Source organism: Ochotona princeps, chromosome 29, assembly GCF_030435755.1.
Source record: "Ochotona princeps isolate mOchPri1 chromosome 29, mOchPri1.hap1, whole genome shotgun sequence".
NCBI lineage: Eukaryota > Metazoa > Chordata > Mammalia > Lagomorpha > Ochotonidae > Ochotona > Ochotona princeps.
Genome location: NC_080860.1, coordinates 6,778,798 through 6,805,020, shown reverse-complemented (window position 1 = coordinate 6,805,020; position 26,223 = coordinate 6,778,798). Strand labels below are relative to the sequence as shown.

General features: G+C 52.6%; 1 protein-coding gene across 7 annotated transcripts in view; it reads left to right on the top strand.

Annotated features, from left to right (window-relative positions):
* The window catches only part of TBX5 (T-box transcription factor 5), an 83,190-nt gene that overhangs the window by 34,281 nt on the left and 22,686 nt on the right, over positions 1–26,223 (top strand). For 4 of the 7 annotated variants that reach the window (XM_058656836.1, XM_058656835.1, XM_004595278.2 and 1 more), the window contains exons 1-7: positions 4,663–4,856; positions 6,517–6,701; positions 8,224–8,318; positions 10,014–10,133; positions 10,914–11,061; positions 14,070–14,222; positions 22,196–22,287. In XM_058656836.1, coding sequence (XP_058512819.1) covers positions 6,555–6,701; positions 8,224–8,318; positions 10,014–10,133; positions 10,914–11,061; positions 14,070–14,222; positions 22,196–22,287 — 755 coding nt within the window. In that variant the 5' untranslated portion in view covers positions 4,663–4,856; positions 6,517–6,554. The other 3 variants (XM_058656833.1, XM_058656834.1, XM_058656832.1) reach the window with 3 other exon arrangements.

Genomic DNA, 26,223 nt, shown 5'->3' with positions numbered 1-26,223 from the left:
ATGGGGGAGCTAAGAAGACCTCAAGCAGGGATAGAGCGAGGTCCTGGAAAAAGCCCAGCAGGGCCAGATTTCACTGGGCAAGAGGGAAAGTAGCCCCCTGAGAAGCCAGGGAATTTCTCACCCTCCCACTCACCCTCTCCCTTGTAGACTCTTGGTCATCACTGCTATTGTCCCAAAGCTCGCGAACTTTCCCAGCCGCATCTGTAATTCCCTCTACTTTCCCACCGCAGTAGAGGCCCCGGGTGAAGCTGGGACACTGGCGAGAAATGCAAAGAAAGGGGTGCCTTCTTCAGGGGACCCTCTTTGGGGAGGAAAGCAAAGTGATCTGGGATGGGACTTTCTTAGCAGCCATTGCCCCCTTGTCTCTCTCTCACACACACTTCTAAAAAATAAGAATCCTTTGCTCTGCTATCCATGCAGGGATTTTGCAAAAGTAGGGAAGCGGGCCTGCGGAAATGTGAGCTGTGAGCGGCTTTGGAACTGCGTGGGTTCTGTCTGCCGCAACCTCTCGCTAGCTCCTCGCCCCTCACAGGGCTCGGGTCCGTTGGTGATACGGATTCCGGGGGGCCTGGGAAGCCGCCTGTAGAATTCTTCGGGAGCTGCTCCCAGCGATTGTGGTTGCTGCGGGGCGCGCATTTGCGGGGCGAGAGAAGGGCGCCAGACCAGCAGAGTCCCCCATGCTGCGGCCTAAGCCTTCGTTGCTGACCCACCCTTGCCCTTAAGGTCTCACGGGCCTCTGCTCCTCAGACTGGGGCTTGGGTCTGGGATTCCGGGTCCCTCGTTCTTGGCCGGGGGAGTGAATGCCGCAGCCAGCAGGGGCTCGGACTTGGGGAGACCTAGTTACTCCGAGACTTGAGACTTGTGGAAACGAAAATGAAGCGGCAGGGGAGCCAGCCTGGCAGACACTGGGGGCTTTGGTTTCTCCCGGCTGGAAGCAGCCTTGCAGCCTCGCTGGCCCGCGCGTCGGCAGCCCGCTGGGAGCCGCTGCCCGCCCTCCTCGCTGGCCTGACCTTGGCTCCGGCAGCTGCCGCGGCCCCACTGCGCCTCTGCACGGCCTCAGCCGCTAAGACCCTGCATGGACCGGGCCTGGAGCAGGGCCAGGCCTCAGACAGTCCTCTGGGACCCGGGGTGCGCAAAAGCAGACGTCCACTTCTAAAGCCGCGAGGAGCCAGCCTGGATTGAGGGCTCCCTCCCGGGATCCTAGGCGGGGAACTTACCCTTCCGGAAGGCCCGGGCGCTCGCTGGTTCTGTGCTGGGCAGGTCCAGCTCTCCCCCTCGGGGGGCACCAAAGGTAGCTACGTGGTTGGTTTCGCAATGGAACCTAGCGGGGTTTTCAGCTGCGCGCAAAAGCTTACGCACATCCATCGCGGCCCTGTTGTAGAAATCCCAGCCAGTGATCTGACTACAAAGAATAGCCACGATCGATCGTGCAGAGCAAAATAATGTCTTCTCTCTCGGTGCACCCTGGCGCTAAGATTTTTTTTTCTGCAGAAATCAACCTTCTCCACCCCCATGCCACCACCTACTCGCACCCCGCCCCCGCCAGGCCACTCGAAGACCACTTTCGGAATAGCCTTTCTCTTAGCTGGAAAGTTCACTGGCAGTTCTCTTCCTGCCTCCCAGTCGCTGCCTGGCTTTGCGTCAGCGATAACCCCGTCAAGGCTTCCCTACAGGTCTGTAACCGGACGTGGAGACCCCGCACCCCGGGTGCAACCAGCTGGAGAAGCGCTCCAACATATATACTCGCCCTAGTGCAGGGCATTGGGAGCAAAACAAAACAAAACCTTTTTCTTTTCTTTTTTTTTTTCTTTCTTTTCTTTTCTTTTCTTTTCTTTCTTTCTTTCTTTCTTTCTTTCTTTCTTTCTTTCTTTTTTTCTTTCCTTCTTCCTCTCTTTCTGTCTCTCATACTGGAAATATTTCAGAGAAATTAAATTTCTTTCCCAGAGGGGCTGAAGACGGGCTCCCAAGCCCACTGGGCCCTGACACACCCCCAACACATACCCGCGCGCTCCTGTCCTCCTTCGAAAATTCCATTTTGGCCGAGGGTTTCCACTCCCGTTTCCAACCCTCCCACCCCACCCCAGGGAGTGCGCAGGGGTTTGTTTATTTCTGTCTTTATTCCCCAGGGGCCACAGCGTCCAGCACAAGTAGTTGCGGAGAAGGCCGGGGAGACGGTCAGGCGCAGACCAAGAGAAATGAGCCTCCCGCTGCTGCCCCTCAGCCAAGCGTGACAGCACGGGCGCGTTGCGTGACTCGTGACGTCTCCGAGTCCTATAGGTGCAGCGCTAGTGAGATAGTCGGTATCGCCTGGTTGCCTCTTTATTTTATGGGGGTATGCCTGGTAATAAACAGTAATATTTAATTTGTCGGAGACCACAAGCCGGTTTCTAGCTGGGCGGTACGGGCTTCTCTGGACGGACGCTGAAAGAAGGCCTGGGCTAGCAGGGGTCTCTTTGGGGGGGGGGCTCCCTACCCATTTCTCCACCTGAAGCTGCTCTCCAGAGCCGAGGCTCCACTCCTGGTTCCTGCCACCCCCCAAAGCCGAGGCGGGCTTTGTGCAGGTGAGTGTTGAACCAAAGAAGGAACAGCGGATTTTTTGTTTGTTTTGTTTTGTTTTCCCTCCGCACTTTGCATTTTGCGGGTCCAAGGTCCTGGATTTCCACCTGACCCCAACCCGGCTCCTCGTCGTCTCTCCTACCCCACCTAAATGCAGTTCCGCCAACGAAATCAGTGAGCATTCTGTTGCATTTTGCGCTACTCGCAGCCAGCAATACACCTGGTCGGGATGGATCTGCCTCCGCCAGGTTTAAAACCATCCCAAGTTTGCTAGGTGACCCGGACATCGGCAATGCAGGAACTGAGCGAATCTGGCTGGGCTATAACTTGGGAGAGACCGGATTTGGCCTTCCGCAAGGGGCCCTCCGGATTATTTATGGGAATTAATTTTATCCACAAATCTCTGAGTATTTCAAGGGATTGGAGAGGTCTTTCTGGATTTCCCCCTCCTCCTTCCAGGAGATGTGGAGACTCCCTGCTCATCTCCATGCCATCCATATTTGCTGTCTGGTTTGGACCTCAGGATTTGAGGGCCCAAAAGGCCTCTCTCTAAGTGGACGCGTCTGGAAGAGTGAGGTGCTTCCATACATAAAGAATCGCATGGGCAAAAAGATGTGTGTGGAAACAAACTTGGAAGGTGAAGGAAGAAGTGGAGCAGAAGAGGATTGGTTTTGTCCCCGGTTTGGGACAGTCCCTTTGGGTTTGGTGGGCTTGGCCAGACCATAGAAAGCCCTCCAGGTTTTCCTCTGGGCACTTCTCCCTCCCTCCCTGTGTCCCTTTATCCAGATTTTGTCTTGTGGGATAACTCCCTGAACAGAACCCTCAAAGAGAAGAGGATGAAGGGGTCCCAGAGGCGAGGGTGGAAAGCAGAACTAGACTCCTGAGCTCCTGGGTTGCTCAGGCTAAGACCTTTCCAACCACGTTTAGGCATCTGGTGACCTTGTTTCCGCTCACCCTCTAAGCAATACATTTCAGAGAAAGGAAGGGCGGGTCAAGGAGCCCAATCGAAGATGAGAGGAGAACCACAGCCAGTGCCCAGTGTTCTTTGGTTACTTTTATAGAACTGGGTACTGCCCTGCAGTGTACCTCCACGTCCGGCTTGAGCCGACGGATGGGTGGCCCCATGGGCGAGGTGTGGGCGCCACAGTGCTGTCTTAGCATTTTTTATCCCAGTCTTTACTGTGGAGTTGTTGGGAGTAGGGTGATGAGTGGGGGGCGGAGGGGAGATGTCAGGGCAGCTAGCGCCGACTTGGCGGGCCCGGCAGGGTCATGCATCTCTTCATCTGAGGTCAGCTTTGGAGAGATGATGTGGGTGAGGCCGGCAGAAGCGCACAGCGTATGCACGTGCACACAAGGGGTACCATCTGTTCTCAGGACAACTAGTTGGTTTCATACCCTGCTGCCCAGGGAAAAGTTGGTCCTGTTGTTGAGGATTTCTGCAGGATTTTTTTTTCAGCCAACACTGGTGCAAAGCAGCAGAAATGGATGGGGGCTGGGGAGGAGGGGGTGGCTAGAAGGGGGTGATAGAGGGGTCTTAAATTGGAGAGTACCGTTGTGAGTTGAGTGTTTGGGAAAGCTAGTGGAATAGGTGGTGGAGGAGGGAGGAAGGGAGGGGGGGGGAGGGAGGAAGAGAGAGAGAGAGAGAGAGACAGAGAGAGAGAGAGAGAGAGAGAGAGAGAGAGAGAGAGAGAGAGAGAGAGAGAGGTGGGAGCTAGTTGGATACGCGATTTCAGTATTTTGTAAGTATTAACGCAACTCAGAGTCAGTGCTTCCAGCTAGCTGAGTTGGCTTGTGTTTCTCTCTCTCTCTTTTTGTGTGTGAGAGAGAAAGAGAGAGAGAGAGAGAGAGAGAGAGAGACTGACTTTACCTACAATTCTGGATCTTTAACCCAAAAAGCCTTGCTCAGAAAGGACTCCCGACTTGTGCTCTGATCTGCTGCTCCCTGCCTCTCAACTTTGTTTCTGCTGGGGTGCAAGGGAGGAGCCGGGGTCTTGGGATTCCGTTCTGCGGAGCTGTCTGGCGCCTGACAACTTGACTGTGCTGGAGGAGACAGCAGCGAGCGGAGGAGGTGTGTGCTGGAGGTAGACAGTCGCGCCGCGGCTGGAGGTAGACAGTCGCGCCGCGGCTGCAGCAGCGGTGGGGACTCCTTGTTAAGGCAAGCAGCGGCAACTGCTAGTAAGAGCGAGCAGCTCCCCCGCCTAAACCCAGGAGCCCACCATGCCTGCGCCCCCGCCTCGCCGCCGACTGCATTGCTAGAAGCAAGAGGGGCCTCGGTGAATGCACTGGCTTCGCGGAGCGAGGTAACCGGGCCCCCAGAAGGCTCGGGAGGGAGCCGGGGGGCTGCTGGGGCGGCGCGCATGGCGGACTCCAGCCTCGCCTTACCGGGTGCAGAGCTGCTGCTGCTGCGGCTAGCAGAGACGTTGCGCGGCCCGGAGCTCGCCGGCGAGTGGAGCCCGGGAGGCGCGGCCACGGCCAGCGGAGCCACGGAGGGGTCTGCAAGGACGCGCGGCCTGGTTCTGTCAAACCGCATTGCTCCAGCCGCGAGCTCCCGGAACCCTGGCAAGGGCACGGGGTGGGATTACCCCTGAGGCCGGCCGGTGGTGCCTGGGAGAGCTCAGGCAGGGCTCCAGCTCTGCTCTCTTTTGTTTTGAGCAGACTGCGGGGCTCCGTTCTCTGCCCCCCTCCAGACTCCAAAGGCGCAACCAAGGGAGTTGCTTGGGAGTGGGGCCTCAAGAGTGCTCCTGCTTGGCCTGTTTCTAAGTCCCCGGCCGGGCCGGCAGAGGAGAGTGGGCTCTCGCCTTCTGCTTGAGGGGTATCGAAGATTGTAGAGGACCGTCTCTCCCGCGTCTGCCTCTTCCCGGGTGTTGAGGGGGAGAGGAGAGGAGGGGAGAAGAGCCCTACTTAAGAGGACAGCAAAAACTGGAAAGAGATCCGAGACCAAGAGCCGGGGGGCGCACCCGGGCTGCAACCGTTGTGCAGCGTATTTCAACCCCTCAGGCTTGCAGAACCGGGCTGTGCAGGGCGCTGCGGCGACCTAGGACCGCCGACTCAACGTCAGCAGCCTGCTGATTCAAAAGCGGCCGGATTTGGTCAAGCCAGAGCCTGGGCCTGTAGTTTGAGCGTGGCGCGCCCGTGCGCCCGGCTGAGGCTCAGAGCGGCGACTCCGCTCGGCCCGGCCGCTCGGCCCGGGGCTGGAGTGCAGAGAACACCGGAGGGAAGCGCAGCTCTGGCTGGCTGCACTGGCACCGATAGGCAGCGCTGGCTTCTCGCTTTGTTGGGCCTATGGTTGGGGCCACTTTGTGACTTTCTAAGAGATCTTGCCTTAGTTTGGGACAGGGAGCGTCTTTTCATTTGGAAGAAATTTGTAGCGTCAGGGAGCCAACAGGCGGGTGATTTATCTTTGGAACCCGGACTCTCCACGGGCACACCTTCCTAGCCCTGCCTTTTTGGTTTTGCAAGAGGCGGGTTATATCAGGCGGTGTGCCTGTTGCAGAAAAAGTTCCCTCTGGTGAAATTTCCTAAAAAGAGCTCTGATGGCCCTTCCTGTATTTTGATGAAGACGGAAGAAAATTCTCCAAAGGACACTCGGGTTTTGTTTTGTTTTCTTTTTGGTTCATACCCAACGGCTTCCAAAAATACCCACGCCTTATCTTTATTGGCTGTTCCAGAAGTCCAGACAAACCTCACGGGCAGTGGCTTATCGGGGGAGAGCCTGCGCAGCGGAGATGGGGGCCTGGCCCTCTCTGATTCTGACACAGGTCTTTAGCAGGAGGCCGAGCGTGCTGCTCCGGCAGTAATAGTAACCATAATAACACCTTCGGTAGCCTCCTTGCCTCCTTCCGCTGGGAGCTAGGGGTGGTGGTTGGAAGCAGGGAGGCCAAACTGCACCCTCCTGGCACTACAGCTGCACTCTACAGCTCTCTCTCTCTCTCTCTCTCTCTCTCTGCTTTTCGTTCTCAGAACAGAACCTTGCTCGGGCATAGGGCCCCTGGCACACCATGGCTGACTCCGATGAGGCCTTTGGCCTGGCTCACACGCCTCTGGACCCGGACTCTAAAGATCTGCCCTGCGACGCGAAACCTGAAAGCGCCCTGGGCGCCCCCAGCAAGTCGCCATCCTCCCCGCAGGCCGCCTTCACCCAGCAGGTAAGAAGACCCCCGGGGCCATGGAGGTGTTTTGCTGAGACTGGCCACTTTTGTGCCGCAACTGCGGAGTCCGAATTAAAACCGCCCTAACGTTTTCGTTCCTTTCCTTTGAATTCTCACTGCATTCCACCTTTCTCTGTCCTCTGTCCCCAAATGCCAGCCTGTTGTGCGACCTAATTTATTGGGACGCTGATCCTGAGGGCTAGAGGCATTCTGGATGCCTGGAGGTTGTTAGAGACCTTGCAGTCATCGGGCCCTTTGAGACAACCTCCCCCAATCATTGCCTTTTTTTTTTTTTTTTTGGCTGCCGTAGGTATAGCGCTGGCCCTGTGCGCCTTATTACTGGCCAGGTCAGCGGCCGCTTCAGGCCGGCATGAGCGATGGTTTGACCTCTCTTCAGATCTTCCATAGCCTTCGCCTCCGCCCGCCTCCTCCGCGCCGCCGCCTAGACTTGGGCGCGCTGCACCATTTGTCTTGAGCTCCGAGGGCCTGCCGGGCTGGGGAGCCCTCGCCGGCCCACCACGGGGTGCTCTCGCTTGGGGCTTAGGCCGGCGAGGCCCCAGAGAGCCGCGGGCTCGCCCGGCCAGAAGCTGGGACGGAGGGAGGAGCCTGGACCGGCGCTCAGGGCCCCAAACCTCGGTAGGCGGTGCGCTCCGGGCGACCTAGAATTTTAAATGGGTGTCGAGCGGCTTGAAGCGGAGTGATTTCTCACAAGAGAGCATCTGGACGGAGCTAAAAGCCTTCCTTGGGATCTCCTGGCCCGTCCTGGCTTTTTCTTAGCCTCTCACCACGTTCAGGAAAATGTGTGTATATTCGTATACGCATGCTGATATTTCGGAGACCTCCAGAAAATGTGGCTCTTAAGAAAAAGCAAATCCACTTTTGAGACCGTTAGTTCTTTCCCAAACGAAGGCTTTGTCGGTATCGTGTACCGTTTTTGTAAAACAACTTTTAGTTAACAGCGGAAATATTAAATAGTTTCAACCGCGTTGGGTAATCAAAAGTGGACCGAGCTGGCTGCAGGGAGGTTTACTCATCCAGCCACGGAGAATTAATTTTTGTTCTGGATTGTGGAAACAGGTTAACGTAAACATTATTGCATTTAAAATTCCTCATACGATCCTATTCACACCCACCATGGTAGTGAATCAACAGGCACATAGTTGCACATCTGTTTTTATTTATTCATTTTTTGCGTGGATGTCTGAGTATCTAGATGAGAATATCCCAAATGGATTTTTTTCTGAGTTGAGGGTTTTTTTTTTTTTTAATGTTTCTGGGTTGAAATCAGCCAATGGGTCTTGTCCCCAGACGTTCTGCAGCCTGCGGCTGCTCCGCAGTCCTGCACTGTTGCTGTGTCTCAGCACTGTGGCAATGGGTGGTGGTTGGAAATTTGCTTGTCCAGGAGGGGAAAGAGGCTGTTGGGAACACCAAGGCACCAGAGGCACCCTGCAGTGGGGCCTTTGGGGATTGTTTGGGGAAGCATGTCACATGGTGGGTGACTTTTCTCTCCTTGTTGCAGGGCATGGAAGGGATCAAGGTGTTTCTCCACGAAAGAGAGCTGTGGCTGAAATTCCATGAAGTGGGCACGGAGATGATTATCACCAAGGCGGGGAGGTGAGGCACTTCACCAGCAGCAGGAACCCTGGTGCAAGAGCTGCTGTAGGGGAGACGCTGGCTGGGGAAAGGCCACAGACGTAGGGAAGAGGGTGGGGGGATTCTGATGGGGAGGGGGTCTCCAGCTATGTAGGGAAAGTCCCCAGACTGTCATCCCAGGAACTCTGCATTTCTATCAGTTCCTGGATAAAAAGAATGCCAAGTTTGTGAGGCTGAGCTCTCTGGGTGGATTTGCAATGAGAGAAAGGAGGGCAGGGGAAGGGAGAGGCGCGCGCGCGCGTGCGCGCGTACACACACACACACACACACACACACACATGCACACAGCCGAGGCTCTAAGTTGCACAGGTCCCTGACTTGATCCTGGGCCCCCACCCCCATCCCCACCCTGTCTGACCTTGGAGTGGCTCCAGCGTCCCACCCCACCCGATTGCCAAACTCAGAATTGTTGAATGTATGCGCTACCTTCTCTCACTGTTTATAGAACTCTGGCGAAGCCTTTGAAACTGAACCGGGGCTTGGGCCGGCTCTATATACAGACACCGATAAACACGGCAGCTTCGCCAAGGCATTCACCGCGGCGCTCCCCTTAGAAGCTGGCCGGAGCTTTGACTACACACGCCGGCCTCCTGGGGGAGGGGAGGGCAGCGTGGGGGCAGCTTGGGCTCTCAGCGCCTGGGGACACCTCTCCCTCTTCCTGGGTCCTGCTGCTTGGGTTATCCACGTGGATCTGCCGCAAAGAAAGGCTGGGGAAGCTAGGGAGGCCCATGCCACCGAGTGTGTGAACAGGGAGGGTGGAGCCCGCCCTCCACCGCCCTCCACCGCCCCCTGTTCTCAGACCCAAGCCTCCCGCCATAAACCGACAACAGTGACATTTATTATTATTTGAAATTAAACAAAGTTGGCTCCCCTCCTCGGCCCGAAGCCTAATTCAACCAGAGCAGCGCGTTTTGTTTATACCAACGAGCACCCGAGGTCCTCTCCCCAGTCCTGCAGTTGGGAGAGACCCCACCGTGGCCGCCTTTCCTCCGCTCCGGAGGCCGGAGAATTTCACTATAAAAGGCCTGCGAGGCCTCCCCCGCCTCCGCCTCCGGGCGCGCTCTCCTGGCGGCGGTTAAGCTCCGAGGCCTCCCGGCGGTGGCTGGAAGGCGGACGCTTTGATTTCTCGCTTCCGACCTGCGCTGTGTGAGCAGGCTCCAGCAGCTTCTTCTTGCGTCCCAGGCCCGTCCCGACCTTTGCAAGGCCTGGGACCTTGCAATGTGCCAGGCAGCAGAGAGGTGGCTGCACCGCCGCAGCACCGTGGCCTTGGCTTCCTACAGATTGGGAGTTCGGGTCCCAGTTCTGGCCGAAACTAAATCCACGCGGCTTTGGCATTTCTTTGCCGACGGCCAAGGAGTTTCGCCTCTCCACGGATTACTGCCAGGCGCCACAGGAAGAAGTTGTGGACATTTAAAATTAAACTCCTGCTTAGGGATCCTTGTTGGGGCACCAACCCGGTTAAGGTGCCAGGGATCAGCCTCCGCATCCGCTTGCCCCGCACGGTTAGAGGGAAACCCGGAATGGATCCGGGTGGGAGCGGAGTGGGGCCAGCTTTCTCTTACACTCCGCCCCCTCCCCCGGAACTTTTTTGTGCTGCTCCTGCCCTCGGCACCCTCCCTGTGGGCCCCTTCACCTTCTCCGCTCCCTTTCTTTCAGGCGGATGTTCCCCAGCTACAAAGTGAAGGTAACCGGCCTGAACCCTAAAACAAAATACATCCTTCTCATGGACATTGTCCCCGCAGATGACCACAGATATAAGTTTGCAGATAACAAATGGTAAGCTCCAGCAGGGCAGGTGGGGGAGGGCAGCGAGGAAGCAGCCGCCCTCCAGGGCCCCAGGGCAGCATTTTGCATACCTGCTGTGCACCCTAGGAGGCCCAGCTGAGTCCCTCCGGTTGCCTTCTGCTAATCACTTTGAGAAGGAAACTCTCCATTATGTCCCCATTTTATAGACTAGAAAGCTGAGGCTCAGAGGAAATGAGGTGCCCCTGTCTGTGATGGAACCGGGGGTGGTGGATTTCTAAAAGGGGTATTGTTCTTGAGCACCGGAGGTATTTCTGGAGGAGGGTGGGTAGCATAAAGCCATTTACAGTGATTTTTTTTTTTTAATGAGTGAACCTGCTTTGAGCAGCCCTTTTTTTTTTTTTTTTATGAAACTGCAAAATCGGCCCCTGGTATTGTAGTTAACGTGGCAAAAGAGGAGAGGCCCATTCTTTGGGTGGATTGCTCTGGCCGCTGCCAATAGTGCCAGGACAGGACGGGACTGGGGAAGCCCCTTTTGAAAGCCCTTAAAGGAGACAGCCAGAGCCTGCAGAGTGTTTGTGGGAGACCCTCGGTGCTCCCGTTTGGGTGGAAGGAAGTAAGAGCAGATCAGAGCGCTGGCCCCACACACTGCTCTGGGGCACCTGGCTAAGGGAGCTGGGGTGGCGTGGGGGCTGGGGGTGGGCAGGCTGCTTTCAGAGTAGTCCCAGCTCAGCCTGAACAGCCCTGATCCGGCAGGTGTGCTGTGGGGCGGTTCCTGCCGGGTCTCCGCAGGTCACGTCTCTCTCGGTGCAGGTCCGTGACCGGCAAAGCCGAGCCTGCCATGCCGGGTCGCCTGTACGTGCACCCAGACTCGCCTGCCACCGGGGCACACTGGATGCGGCAGCTTGTATCCTTCCAGAAGCTCAAGCTCACCAACAATCACCTGGACCCGTTTGGGCATGTGAGTACCTCGGCCCCTCCCTCCTTCCCACTGAGGCACCCAGTTCTGTATTTGTTCCTTGCTCCATCCCCACCCCTTTGGCGTCTTTCTTCCTCTACCTCTCCAGTCTAGATGTCATTCCGCTTTCTTGTCTCCCCGCTTTTTCCTTTTCTTCCTCTTCCTGTCTCCTTTTGCTTTCTTTTTCCGCCTGCTTCCTTCTCCTGTGCCTGATGGCCTACAGACCTCTGGTAGCCCTCCCTTCCTGCTCTGGGTCTGTCCTTCCTAGACATTTGGAGACAGTGCCTCAATCCTGCCGGCTGGGACTGGCTGGCTGGGGCTGGCTGCATCCGCTAGCGTCAACTCTGCTTTTATCCAGAGGGTAAAAGGAGAGAGGACTCAAGTTGCTTCTTTCTGGCCTGGGTACCCCACCTGGGCCCTCAATCACGCCTGTGGTTGGGACGGGGAGACTGAAGCCCAGCAGGGTTCCCAGGAGGCACCTCCCTTCCCTTCTACCTCCTGCCCAACCGGACACCTTTCTTGTGAGCTCTTCTTGTTCTGACAGATGGGGACTAGTCCACAGGGGTGAGCTCTGTCACCCTCACTTTGGGGCTGATCTGTTTATTCCCCTGGCTGGCTTTCTCCCTCCCCTCACTGTACCTCAAAGAAGCAAGCTTAGACCAGGGTCCTAAAGTCAGAGTTAGTTTGGCCCCCAAAGGGGGGCAGGCTGTGAAGTCCCTGAGACTGCATGCACTATGCTCTGTGTGCAGCTGCCGGCTGACCTAGAAAATGCATAGCTTTGGTTGAATTCTCAGTTGGGCATCGCCCATTCCTCCCAAGGAAATCACTGAATTTTGCGAAAAGTGTCCTCAACACTTCTTGTTGGGAATGGTCACTGGAAAAGGACACAGGCTCTGAATCCAGCATTAGGAACCTTCTGCATGTCAGGTTCCTCCGGTCCAGGGAAGGTCTTCAGAAAGCGATGACTTGCTCAAAGCCATACAGTCTGTATTTGCGATTAGGGGTTTCAGACCAGGTCCCTCTGGTTCCAAGAGGGATGATCCATTGATGGGTGGATGGTTGTCTGTTGCAAGACAGGCGGCTTGGATGCACTTGGTCCCCAGTTTAAGGGGAGGAAGGGTCTGGGTGAGGATAGTTTGAACAAACGAACAGTGTGCTCCTGTGAAGCTTGGAGATGAAGTCCTGAACCCAGGAACTCTGGGGCAGACAGGAAACCGCAGGACTTTAGGCTGAGGGTCCTGCTGTTCCCTGCAGAGGGGCGGTGAAGAGGGGTCCCCAGGAGGCAGTGTCCACTCCCTCCCTGGCTCTGCTACCAGGAGGTACTAGGGGGCTCCCCAAGGGAAAGGCTTCCCCACAGTCAGTATTTTTGTTAGGGTAGAAGTAAGCCTGGAGTTGGGCAGTGTTTGATAAATACCTGTCTGGCTAACACCCTTTGGTTTAAACATAAGGAAAATGAGATGGTTTGGTTCCCTGTGTGGTGTTCAATGTGACCACCTCCCTCTGCACTCCCCATGTCTGCTGCTAGATTTCCCTCTAGCTTTTCTGGAGGATGCCTGGGAAAAGCGCACAGCAAGGTGCTTGGGGCTTCCTAGGAGAGTCCTTCCCAACCAGTGAATGGGGCCCGAGGTGCTCGGAGCTGCTGCGCATTCCTACCCCCAGCTCCGGGATTTCTGGTCCAGAGCTGCTCTGAGGAAATTAGGAGCCATTAGATCGCCCTCTCGCCGTTGTCTCCCTACTGTCCCCAGCCGTCAAAGCAAATTTGGCTAAGCCGGGCCGACGGCCGCGCGGGGTAGGGGGCTGTGGCGGCCAGCGAGGCCCCGCTGCGTCTCTCTGTCGCCACCACCGCCCGGGTCGGCGTCGCTATCGGCCCCGAGGAGGCGACCGGTCTTGGCCGCCCGAGATTAGAGCTTCGCTGCCCTGCCCGGGTTCGCAGAGCCGGCCCCCACCCCCAACCTGGGAGCCGCTCGCCCCTCCTCCCAATACCCCACCGCTGTAGTCGTCCCGGGCGGACTCTGGGACTGGTTCGAGGGGCCTGCCCCGGGGCATCAATGCAAACAATCAAAGATACTGAGACGGTCCTGGCTGGCCGTGCGCGCCTGGGGACGCGCAGCTGGTACGGTGGACAGGGACCTGACCAGGCGCTTTGGTAATTAGGTGCCTCCAAAGTCAGGGGTCTGGCAGCCCAAGAACCCCAGTGTGGCAGTGTCGCTGCACTTCTCTTTGAATGCTCCAGGTTGGCAAGGGAGCAGCTGCCAGAGGTCGGCTTCCTTCCCTTCCTAATCAAACCAAGTATCTTGTTTGTAATAACAAAGTTTGGGGTTCTCCTTTGTGGAGAACGGGGGAAGAAGGGAGAACTTTCTACCCCAAAAGCAACCTCCCCTGCAACCCCACGCCTAACTCTGGTTGGTGGTGGATCCTCTTCCCCCATCCTCTCTTTCCCAGCCTCTCTTTTCGTTCACTCCCTGGACCCAGTCTGTTCATAAAGCAAATGGTCTCCATTGGCTGGTGTGGTGCTTTTTCCCTCAATTTCCAGACAACTCCTTTACATACCTCGGAGTTTTGGGGGGCACAGGCTTGGTTTATTCATGTCTAGCTCTTCACCCATAATTGTCACTCAAGGTTTCTCCCTTGCGGACCCCTCCTCACCCTCCCTCTCCAAGCCTCACCCACCGCTTACTCCAGACCTGCAAGGCTCCTGTGTCCCGATGCAGGGAGTTAATTTATTAAGCGAACTTTATTAAGAAATTCTGATTTACTGCTCTATATGCCTTGGGTAGATTCCTGGAATATTACCCTGGATTTTTCAGTTGGAAAATGTCATTTTTGAAATGTTTCTTTTTAATGAAATCACTGGCCTCTTTTCAAAAGAGGAGGGAAAAATATTTTTTGAGAGGCTTCCCAACAAGGCTACTTCAGCAGGGTCAGTGGGTGTGAGCGAGGAGCAAGGGTTTTATCTGGAAACAGAGAGAGTTTGGATTTTCTTACAATCTCGTTGTCTCTATTTTGTTTAGATTATCCTCAATTCCATGCACAAATACCAGCCCCGATTACACATCGTGAAGGCGGACGAAAATAATGGATTTGGCTCAAAAAACACCGCGTTCTGCACCCATGTCTTTCCCGAGACAGCCTTTATCGCCGTTACTTCCTACCAGAACCACAAGGTAAATCCCAAGTGCAGGAGCCAGCAGCGCCTGGGGCTGCCAGCTCCATTACACATTCACAGGGGTTTCTTCCCGTGGCACTTCAAGGGCAAGTGCATTCCTCCACCAGGCTGCTGCAGCAGCACCCACGTCTACCCTGGGCTGCAGCCTTTATTACGGGCTGCAAGTGTTTGATTGGATTCACAAGTGTGGGGTGAGCTTGAGCACATCTCTCTCTCTCTCTCTCTCTCTCTCTCTCTCACGCACACACACATCTGAGTATGCATGAATTTTGGTATTGTTTACATCCAAATAGATGTCTCTTTTGATTGCATCTTCCACAGACTGGTTTAAGTATCCCTGTGTACACACACCCATAAGAAACAAACCGGTTCATCCGTAAATGGCTATAACACTGACATGCTAGAAGAAGGCATCCTGCCAAGCCCATGGACTGTGTTCCTTTGGCTCTGGGCTCTGTGCTTGGGACCTGGGATGGCTTCTCATGGGGCCACCTTCTCTTTTGGAGTTAGGATCTGAATTTCCTCCAGGCTGTTTTTTAGAGGCATCTCAAATGGCGTTGGGGCAGGTGGCAAAGTGTGTGTGTGTGTGTGTGTGTGTGTGTGTGTGTGTGTGTGTGTAGGGGAGTGGTGGTAAGGGATCGGTGAGCACAAGCCATGTGGCAGCTGATCTGATGGATGTTGTGGGGGCAGGGAGTTCCCCTGCTGTCACAGCCCCTGTCCCTACCAGCTAAACCAGGGTGGGGAAGAGCTGTGTGGAGGACAGGGAAGGATCAGAAGCAGGCTTAGTGTCCCACAGCCTCGAGTCACCCAGGCAGGTCATTTCAGTGCAGGCTGGGTGGCAGATAAGGTCTCCACTGGGGCTGGAGCTGTTACATAATGCTGTGGGAGAACTTCGAATTCAGGTTGTCAGTGACCAGGCCACTCTGTGATGGATGGTCCCTTCCAGGCCACAAGGACTGGCCTGTCTGGGAACCCAGATCCGGAGGGAGTCTCCTTCCCTCTAGAGGAAAACTCACTCTTCCGGAAACAGGAGACTTTAGAACCAACAAGGAGGAGTAGGCAGAGTCGCGTCCCTCCTCCCACCCCTGGCCACCCCCACCTCTGCCCTCCGCTGGTGGAACCCACAAGAGCAAAATGGCGAAGAGGAATGAACGCCCTGGAAGTTATACGAACTATTTCAGGTCAATTGGAGTCTGGCTTCCAGACAGCCGTTCCCTCTGCGGCTGCTGTAAACCCGTGTTTAACTTTGTGGTGATGATCACAGGAAAAATAAATGGGGAAAAGAGCAGGGAGGAAGCTTGGATCTGTATCTGTACGTGGTGTGTGTGTGTGTGTGTGTGTGTGTGTGTGTGTGTGTGTGCTTGGAGGCTCCCAGGGTCTGCACCTGACAGAGGGAACACGACAATATGTCAGTCCCCCCTGCCAAGTTCATACAGAGAAGACAGGAAGTGGTGGATGAATGAAAATGACCTGCCAAAGAAAACACGTGGTGTCTACATCCTTGGGATCAATTTCTCTGTTTCTGGTCGCTGGGATCTTAGATACGGTGGGTGTGTTTGGGGAGAGTGAGCGCCTGCTCTCTTTTCTGCCTTGTTTATGCCTTTATGGAGGCGTCATTGTCACACAATCTTGTGCAACATTGGAAGGATATGGCCAGCACAGCCCTTCATGAATAGATCCCAGCGCCACACCCCCACCTACTCCAATTGCTGTCTTGAACATTTTTCTCCCCCCAGTGCCATACGGGTATCTGTCCAAGGAGGCCTGTGCGTGTGCTTGCTGACCGCAGGCTGGGAGGACTGTGTGTGCATGGGTGTGAAAATGTCTGTCTTCATGTGTGTATGTGGTGGCCACACATGCAGAGATTGTGTTCTGCTTTGCTGTCTGGGCCAGGGAGGCCGGTTGAGCTGAGTCTTTCTGGTCTTCCTGGAAGAGGGGCCTCATGGGAAGCCCCTTTCTGGGACTGTCCCCTGGGCGGGGCTTCCTGCCTCTTACGCAGAGGCACCTCTTTACTTTGTCAGGAGTGGGGCCAAGCAGTGCGCTTTTCCAGCCAGCCCCATGGCTCCTGCACACACTCCCAGTGTGGATATATGATGTGTGATTTAAATAAGCGTGCCAGGGTTTCCTGTGATTTGTGGACTCAGTCTCGCTACTTTATTGTCCCACCTGGACCGGCTGTTGCAACTTCTGACTTCATGGGTAAAAGCCAGCTGAATTTGTACTCCCCACTGGTTAGGGCATAGGGGTGCACTCGAGGACCGGACTGCTTGGGTTCAAACCCATTTGACTTTGGGGACACAGGATGGGACACATTCATTATCCGTAAAATGGGACTAATGGGAACATCTGCCTTATGGGATTGTTGTGACAGTTAAGTGACATAATCCATAGAAAATGTATAGTGCAGGGCCTGGTATGGAATTGGTGCCAAATGCTAGTAATGATTGATCAGACCATTGGTGGGCCACTTAGCTGATCGTTTTTCTTTTAACAAAGCGACCTAATCCGAATTGCAGACTCTGTGCCTACTCCATGTAATTTCTTGGCTGTTTAGCATCTGAAAGACTTAGATTTTAAGTCAGTTCTTATGAGTGTGGTTGGGAACTAAGGACAAATGTTAGTCTTTGTGGTTGGGTTGGCTCATTCTCTGATCATGTCGCCAATTCAAGGACTATTTGTCTAGCGTTTTACTTTGGATATATGAGCAGGGAAAGAAAAGCAGTGCCTGGGATTCAGTCACTGGCACAGTTTGGGACAAAGCAAACCACCGATGTTTTGGGCCCGAGAACTCTGTACCTTCAGAACCATCTTTTCTGCATCTGGGTGCAGGTACCTGGTGGGGGTAGCAGGCATGAGGGAACTCGTCTACATTTGCCTTCCCAGAGATGGCAGAGCTCTGAACAACCAGACACATTTTTCGCCCCAGTGCAGCTGTGATTCTCAAGCTGGATTTGGGAGTTATTTCCCCAGATGGTTGACAGCTTGAAAAAGATATTTCAAAACCCGCATCTTCCCCAGCGACAGCCGCTCTGTGAAACAGGTTTCTGTAAGGTTTTCACGGTGGTTGTCAGCAGCTCCTGGGGCAAGCCCTAGAAATATTTAGGTGTTAAAAAGCGGGCCACGTGATCGCTTCATTTCCCCGGCTCGTGCAACAATGGCCGTGTATGCGCACAGGTCTATCCCCCCAATATAACTTGCTCTGCCATTAAACGCCATTTTCCTCCTGCTTAAATCATTGTGCATGGAGCCTGTATTTATGAGGTATGAGCTTGCTGGTGGGGACCAGGAAATGAACCCTTAATGGAGAGACATAATTAAGATTTTTGGCCCTCATGAGGTTTTTTTTTTTTTAATTTTTTGTTTCAAAAGCAAGAATTCCCAACAATTATTCTCATTAATTTTTACAACCTCTGTCTCACCCCTTGGAGCTGGCATTTATATATTTGTTTCTCCCAGCTCCATCCCTCCCTCCCCTTGCCGGATATCCGGTTTTATGTTGATTTGGAGAGAGTGCATTTGTATGGCACACAGAGGTCAGACCTAGTGAAGGCTTTTGGCAGAACATGGAAGGCCAGGTGTGTATTTGCGAGAGAAGGGGTGGAGGAATTTTGTAAGTGGGAGAGAACATACACAGAATCAGACGGACATTTTCATGTGCACATAAGCCCGTATGCTAACATTTCCCAAGGGTAATAATTTTCTTAGAGACTTATTTTACTTTAAGGGCAGAGTGATACACACACTCACTCATACACGATTGTCCATTCACTGGTTTACTTCCCAGATGTCAGCAAAAGCTGGGACTGGGCCAGGCTGAAGGTGGGAGCCAGAAGCTCTATTCAGGTCTCCCCCTTGGGTAGCAGGGGCCCAAGTACTTGAGCCATCACCTGCTGCCTCCCAGGGCACATGTTAATAAGAAGCTGCTTCCAATGCAGCTTCCATCAGTTCCAGTCACTCCACTATGAAACACAGGCATCCCAGGCAATAGCTTAGCCCATACATCACAGCACCCACCCATAAAGCTATTTTAAGATAGGTTTTGACCCAAGTATCTATGTAACTGTGTCACATAATACAATGTAATTACTGAAGTTAAATAATAAATAATTTAAAAAAAAAAAAGATAGGTTTTGAAATGAGTCCTTTTGCATTCACAGCGGAATGCCGAGTGGGAAACAGAATTTGTCCCATTGCCATTCAACCCCCACAAGCAGAGCATCTCCCACCAGAAGGGATGTTCATCATACTCAGTGAACCAACACTAACACATCATTATCACATTCCACAGTTGGCGGTTGGGTTCCCTCTTGGTTTGTGCTTCTGTGGGTTTGGACGATAGGATATGACATGCAGTCTTATGCAGGTCATCTCACTGTCCTCAAAGTCCTCTGTGACTCTTCTTGTTCTCATCCTCTCCTCCAGGTGCTGGGCAACTGCGGGCTCTGTTCACTGCCTCCAGAGTTCTACCCCTTCCACAGTGCCACTTAGTTCAAATCCTGTTTTTAATTTTTTAAAAGATTGATTAAATTTTTTTTGAAAGGCAGATTGACAGAAAGAGAGGAAGAGACAGAGAGAAGAGAAATCTTCCATTTGTTTGTTCACTTCCCAGATGTCCATAATGGCCAGGACTGGGGCAGGCCAGGAGCCTGGACCTCCACTTGGGTGCACCAGGGGCCTAGCTCCTGGGCTTTTGTCCACTGCTTTCCCAGGCACATTATCAGAGAACTGGATGGGAAGTGAAACAGCCAGGATTGGAACCAGGGTTCATATGCAATGGTGACATCACAAATAGCAATGTAGCCCACTGTACCCCAATGCCAGCCCCAATATAAAGTATTTAAAGCTGTAATTATTTGAAAAACAGAGTGACAGAAAGAGAGATAAATATATCACTCTTGCATTTGCTCATTCACTTTGCAGTACCCACAACAACAGGACAGGCTACGATGATACCAGATATCTGAGTTCTTTCACGTGGGTGCAGGGACCCCAGCACTTGGACCATCTTCTGCTACTTTCCTAGGAGCATTGGCAGGGAGCAGGGATCTGAAGTAGAGCTGCTGGGATGCGAATTGCTTCTTCAATGTGGAATGCTGGCATTGTAGGCAGTGTCTTAACTTGCTGCACCACAACACCAACTCCTGAGATCACATATTTAAAAGTATTAGTGATGGAGCCAGTGTTGTAGTGTAGCATGCTAGGCTTCTGCCTATAATGCTAGCATTCGATATAATGCTTGAAACCCTTATACCTGCATGAGAGACCCAGAAGAAGCTCCTGGCTTCTGACTTCACCCCAAACCCACTCTGGCCATTGCAGACATTTGGGGAGTGAATCAGTGGATGGAAGATTTCTCTCTCTCTCTCTCTCTCTCTCTCCTCATCCCTGTAACTCTGTCTTTCAAGCAAAAATAAACTAATCTTCAAAAAATAATAGTGGGCCTGGCATGATAGACTAGTGGCTAAATTCTCTCCTTGCAAGTGCTGGGATCCTATTTGGGTACCAATTTATGTTCCAGCTGCAGTAGAGAACAGCCCAAATCCTTGGGGGACCCTGCACCCATGTGGGAGACCTGGAAGAGGCTCCTGGCTCCTGGGTTCAGATGGACTCAGCACTGGTTGTTGAGGTCACTTGGGAAGAGAACCAGCAGTTGGAAGATTTTTCTCTCTGTCTCTACTTCTCTCTGTAGATCTGCCTTTCCAATAGAAATAAATACATCTTTAAAAAATATTAGGGACATATATTTTGCTATGACTGTACATATAATGATTTTACATTTGTTATGCAGGAGTCTAAGAAGGAATCCTTACAGGTATCTCGTGAAGAAATCAGGAAATACAAGCATGCCTCAAATGCGCAAATGAGAGATAACATTCATTAGTTATCCTTGTACGGAAACTCTGAAAGTTTATTCACACTACTGAAGCAGCGAAGATGATTTTTAGGGGAACTTGAATATGGGAGTCCTACAAAGTTGTTCTCTTTTCAGTGCCAGGTCTTAGCTGAGGACTAGTTTGTGTTAAACACGCCTCTAAAAGTGCCTGCCTCTCTTTGCAGCAAAGAGAAGGTCCGCACTGTGTTTGGAGCTTTCCATGGCCATCAGAAGAAGGCATGTGTTACAACTGCTTTCTGTTTTTGTTGACTTGCAAGTGACTCTAGTTCATCACACAGCAAATTGATCTCCTATTCCTGGGTGAAATGAATTTACCTAAAAGTGGTTTGATTTGCATATGGCTGTCAGGCTGATCCTGGACAGGTGTTTGGCAGGTAGGCAATGATAAGGAAGAGCAGCCTGGAAGGACTCAAGTTTGAGTCACATTGAAATTCCTGATGCAAAAATTCAGACTCCCCCCCCCCCTCCACTTCCCTCTCGGCAGCATTTTGCAAATGCTTCTAGAACACTCCACATGCACACATTCTGTCACCTGGGCCTGCTATTCCGTATCCACACTGATACAATATGTGTCGTCTAAATTAAAAGTTTAGGCCTGTTCAATGACTCAGCTGGGTTACATGGCAATGCAAACTTCCAAGGCCATACTCTGTCTTCTTGCCTGGGTAGTTAAGGGGGCTTGGACCTATAGTTACTGTCTGCAAGGAGTCTCCCAAAAGCTCATGGTGATGCGTATTCAGGAAAAGACACACAAGACTTTCCAAACTTTGTGCACTCAAGTGAACTTCTCTTAGTTTCATTCTTTCATGAAGTTTTGAAGTACTTGTGATTGCGATCGTTCTGGTAGGTTGGGGTTTATTGATCTGCTTATAATGGATCACATAATGGACTTTCTTTACAATTCATAAATTTCATTTTATTTTACAGGGAGAGAGAGGAAAGGGTAGGGGAGAAACCGTCCACCTGCTGACACACTCCCCAAGTGCCTAAAACAGTCAGGGCTGGGCCAGGCGAAAGCCAGGCAGCCGAGACTGCATCTGAGTCTGCTACATCAGTGGCAGGGAACGCAGTAGCTGGGGCCCCACCTGCTGCCTGCCGAGATGCCATTGAGCAAGAAGCTGGGTTGAAAGTGGAGTAGTTGAGACTCCTATAATACAGGAGGCAGGTGTCCCAAGTCGTTTTTTTTTTTAAATAAATATTTATTTCTTATTGGAAAGTCAGGTTGAGAGAGAGAGAGAGAGAGAGAGAGAGATCTTCCATGTGCTGGTTCACTCCCCAGGTGGCCGCAGTAGTCACAGCTGAGCTGATCTGAAGCCATGGTCCATGAGCTTCTTCGCAAGATCCCAAGGCTTTGGATCACACTCAACTGTATTCCCAGGCCATAAGCAGGGAGCTGGAGGGAAGTGGAGCAGCCAAAATATGAACTGGAGCCCATATTGAATCCTGGAACATGCAAGGCAAGGATTTTAGCCACTAGGCTACTGCGCCAGGACCAAGTCCCTGGGGTGTATTGGCACTATTTTCCATTGGAGCTCACCAGTTCTGCCTGCGAAACCATGAAATGAGCATGCAGTGAGGCAGGGGAGAATGTTTGAAAGCAATAATTAAGTCATGCTTTCCCAGAAACACATGCTGGGGCCAGCCTCTCCACGTGGAGGTTGCCACCCTACAGCCGGATGCTCAGGAGCTGGGCCAGTGTGCGCAGGCTCCAAAGGGAGGGGGAACCAAATGTGGAGGCTCAGATCATGTTTGAAACACAAAATGCCCAAGATTAAAAACAAAAAAAGCAAAACAAACCTCTCAAAAAAACCCAGGCTGGAATGATTCAGAGTATGACTCCAATTATTGGGCAAACCAAATCCAGGTTTTTTTCCCCATTTTAAAAAGTAGTCTGATGTGGGGCATGTTTTCAAAGCCTCCTCGTGAATGAAGTGCTGGGTCCGTTGACGGGCCTGGCTTAATTTGCTGCTTTTGGCGGCTGGAGACTGCGTTTCCATGACACTTCTCATTAGCACATGTCCCGAGGTCCTTTCGTGGCAGTCCAGTGAAAACCAACTGGCCCCCTCTCCTTCCCTCAGATCACGCAACTGAAGATTGAGAACAATCCCTTCGCCAAAGGATTCCGGGGCAGTGATGACATGGAGCTGCACAGAATGTCCAGGATGCAAAGGTAGGGGCTCCCCATCCCCTCCTCTGCAAGCATCCCCCAAATTCTGCAGGTGAGCCTGCACCGTCCCCCACCCCCAGCTTCCTGCCCACAGGGCTCCAGGAATACAGACAGGCGTGGGGAAAATGAGCCTCCTGCAGTCCCACTTTCTGATGACCCTCTTGGGTGGGTGACATCATGGTGGGCCACCTGGAGGGTGAATCTTCCAGCGGGGAGAAGGTGTGAGGGGTGCAAGGGGGTTCGGGGCTCACCATCTGTCTAGGCAGCAACAACTACCGCATTCTGCTTCTCCTTTGCTGCCTTTCTGCTGTTGAAGTCTTCCCCCTTTCTTCCCATAAGTCACAGCCGATGAATGCTATTCTTTTTGGCAACAGCTCGTGGTAAATGAAAGAGAAGTTAATGACTTGATTTCCTGGGGGTGAAATACAAACTTGACACCATGTGGTGTCCAGGGCCCTGGGGGATTTGAAGCTGGCGCTAAAAATGGCTCGGTATTTTTACATCTCCTGTGGTCGCAGTTGCTGATATGACAGATAGAAGGGTTGTAGCAAATGTCCACAGTGGGAATTCAGTCTGATCGGGAAGGATTGTACAAGCATTGCCAATGTTGTCAAGCATTCTCTCTACCTCTTCATGGGCTTCCAAATAACGAACCATATGGCAAAAGAATTAAGATACATCTTGATTCCTTTGACCAAGAAGTGTTCCCGCCCTCCTCCTCCTCCTACTCTTCTCCCTGCCCCATTTTTCTTGGTTACTGTTTCAAAAATAAAGTGAGGTCATTTAGGATGAGTCTCCTTATCCATTCGGAAAGATGTGAAACTGGAGTCAGGCAAATGGACATCTTTACTCACAGAAAGTCAGAGACCTAGGCTGGAGAAAGGCTGCACTTTCGTGGTTTCAACATGGCGGTTAGAAAAACATGCCATGTCAAGTTGTTTTTTTTTTTTAGATAGTGGGTCAACCACATCCAATTATGCATGCTTCAAAAATAATTTTTTGAAAGGCACAAACACGGAAAGATTAATGTTTCACCTGTTGGTTCAGTGTCCAAATGCCCAAAACAAGCAGAGCTGGGCCAGCCCAAAGCTAGGATCTCAGAGCTTGATCCAGGTCTGCCTTGGGATCCACCACCTGCTGCCCTCCAGGGTGCCTACTAGCAGGGAGCTAGAAAGGAGAGTCCAACTGGGACCAGAACCCACACACTCCATAGTGGAATGTGGGTATCCCAAGCAGGGTCCTCACCTTGGCACCAAATGCTAACCCTAATGTTTCTTGCTTTTAACAATGAAAGAGGTTGTTGGCTTCAGGGGTGCCTGTGCATAAGATTTGTTTATTTTTATTGGAAAGGCAGATACACAGAGAGAAGGAGAGACACAGAGAAAGAACTTCCATCTGCTGGTTCACTCCCTAAGCAGCCACAATGGCCAGAGCTAAGCCGATCTGAAGCCAGGAGCTTCTTCCCATGCAGGTACAGGGTCCCAAGGCTTTGGGCCATCCTCGACTGCTTTCCCAGGTTACAGGCGGAGGGCAGGAGGGGAAGTGGAGCAGCCGGGATATGAACCCATGCACATATGGGATCCTAGCACATGCAAGGCAAAGACTTAAGCCACTAGGCTACCGCGCTGGGCCCTATTGCATGATTCTTAAAGTGGTGCTGGTAGTGTTTTTGGCTGTAAGTGTCTGCTTTTGAGATTCGGAGTTGGGTCCTATGGTGAGTGGAAAAACTGAGGACAAAATACCATCTTAGCTCGGAGGTGGTCCTTAGTTGAGCATGCCAGGATCTTGCACCTGCGGCCTTCAGACTTCCTGCCGTTCTGATGGCTCCTTGCACCAGGGCATGCTGTTGCCCAGTCACTTGCCCATCCTCCAGGGGAAAGTCTGTACTGTACAGAAGGGGCAGAGTGGGCACCACTGTGTCCAAGGACGCAATGGTAGGACTTAGCTGGCCAGGCCCTACTGATTGGCCTTCTTAGCATATCTCACATCTCACTGCATTCCTCCTGCCATGCTACCTGGATCCACCAATGCCCTCACCAACCGTGGCTTCCCAATTTATTGAGGCCCAGTCTATGTCCCTCACCAGGCTCCCCCTTGGGCACATCCCCTGGTCAGTCCCAGGTCCTGGGCTCTGGTTGCTGATTGGACAGATGATAGATGGCGAGATGGGTGGGGCGGCACAGCTGTGAGTCTTTCCAGAAGCTTCTGGGAATACAGCCTTTTGTTTAGGCAGGTGAGTCGGAGGTGTGATCTGGCTGAGCTCACCGGTTGCTCAGTATCTGCAGGTCCCCAAAAGGCAGGAAGGAGGCCGACGGTGATTGGGTGCCAGTAGGTGCCCAGTAACCTGCATGTTTGTCAGAAGTACATGTGAGAGCCTCGTGTGTCTGCAGCCCATGTTAGCAATTGTGCTGGGCCACCAAGCGGCTGAACTGCCACCCGGATCAGTAGGAGCAGGCAGGATCTGCAGCCTAGTCCTTTGGAGTTGTCCTTAGGAAAAGGGAGGCAGTGAAGCAGAGTGGCGCCTACAGAGGTTCTGAAGTTAATCCCCTCTTTGCCTCAATTACCCACATGAGGCAAGTGATTGCATCTCACAGAACCTCACTGTTCTCATCTGCTCTTTGAGGCTACAGGAGCAAGTGCCCACAGAATGGCAACGCTACGTCTGTGCGCAGCAGAACTGGGCCTCTCCCTCTTGTTCACAGAGTTTATTTGAGGCCCAGTCCCAGCCCCCTGGTTGCAGCAGGTAGTGACATACGAGGACAGTGGCTCTCCGAGTCAGTGTGATAACAGCCAGGCTCCCTGCTAATCGTGTAATGCTGTTTCCTGTTCCCCACACGCCCGGTGACAGCTGGCTCAGGGAGGAGGGCAGAGAGATGAAATTTGCTCTAATTCCAACATGCAGAAAGCGAGAGGGAGGTGGGGTAATGCAGAGTTAAGAGCATAAGTCAGTGGCCTTAAGATCCTCATCTCGTCTCTCCAGCAAGGAAATGCAGAGGCTGTCTTGGTCATTTTCCAACCTTCATTTATGGTTTTGGGTTATAGAACCAGTCACTACGTATGATAAAAATGGGAGGGCTATGGCAAAGCACAGCGAAAAAAATGAAATCATTCAAACATCCATCCTTTGAGGAAGATATGAGCCAAGGCGATTTGGAAAGGTTTATCTGGAACTTAAAAAACATCTTAGCCTGAAATTCAAGATTCTATTATTTGGTTGCCCCCAGACCAGGGCCAAAGGAGATGATTTCATGAACACATTGGACCTGTGATGTGTAAGATGAGACTCATCTCTTTTTAATTAATTAATCGAAAGGCAGAGAGTCAGAGATAGAGAGAGAAATCTTCCATCTTCTAGCACACTCTGCCTATGTCCACAACAACTGGGCCTCTGCCAAATTGAAGGCAGGAGCCAGGAGCTCCATCTGTGTCTCCCATGTGGGTGGCAGGGACCAACGGACTTGAGCCATCACTGCTGGTTCCCAGGGTGTGTATTAGTGGGAAACCAGAGTGGAGAATAGAGTCAGGACTTGAAGACAGGCCATCTGACACAAGATGCAGATGTCTCAGGCAGCTGTACCAAACGCCTAGCCCAGGAGTTGGTTTAATGGTGTGCAGGTACATAGAAAATGTGATTTCTTTTATTTTTAAAAGCGTTTTAAAAATCAATTTAAAAACCAGAGTTACAGAAAGCAGGAGAGAGAGAGAGAGAAATCTTCCATCCACTGGTTCGTTCCTTAAGTGGCCACAATGGTTGGGCCCAAATGAAGGCAGGACCCAGGCTTCATTCCGGTCTTCCACAGTGGACGCGAAGATCCAAGCACTTGGGCCATCCTCTGCTTTCCCAGCGCATTAGCAGGGAGCTTGTTTGGAAGTGAAGCCCCTGAGACTTGAACCAGCACCTACCTATATGCGATGCTGGGATTACAGGTTTAATTCATT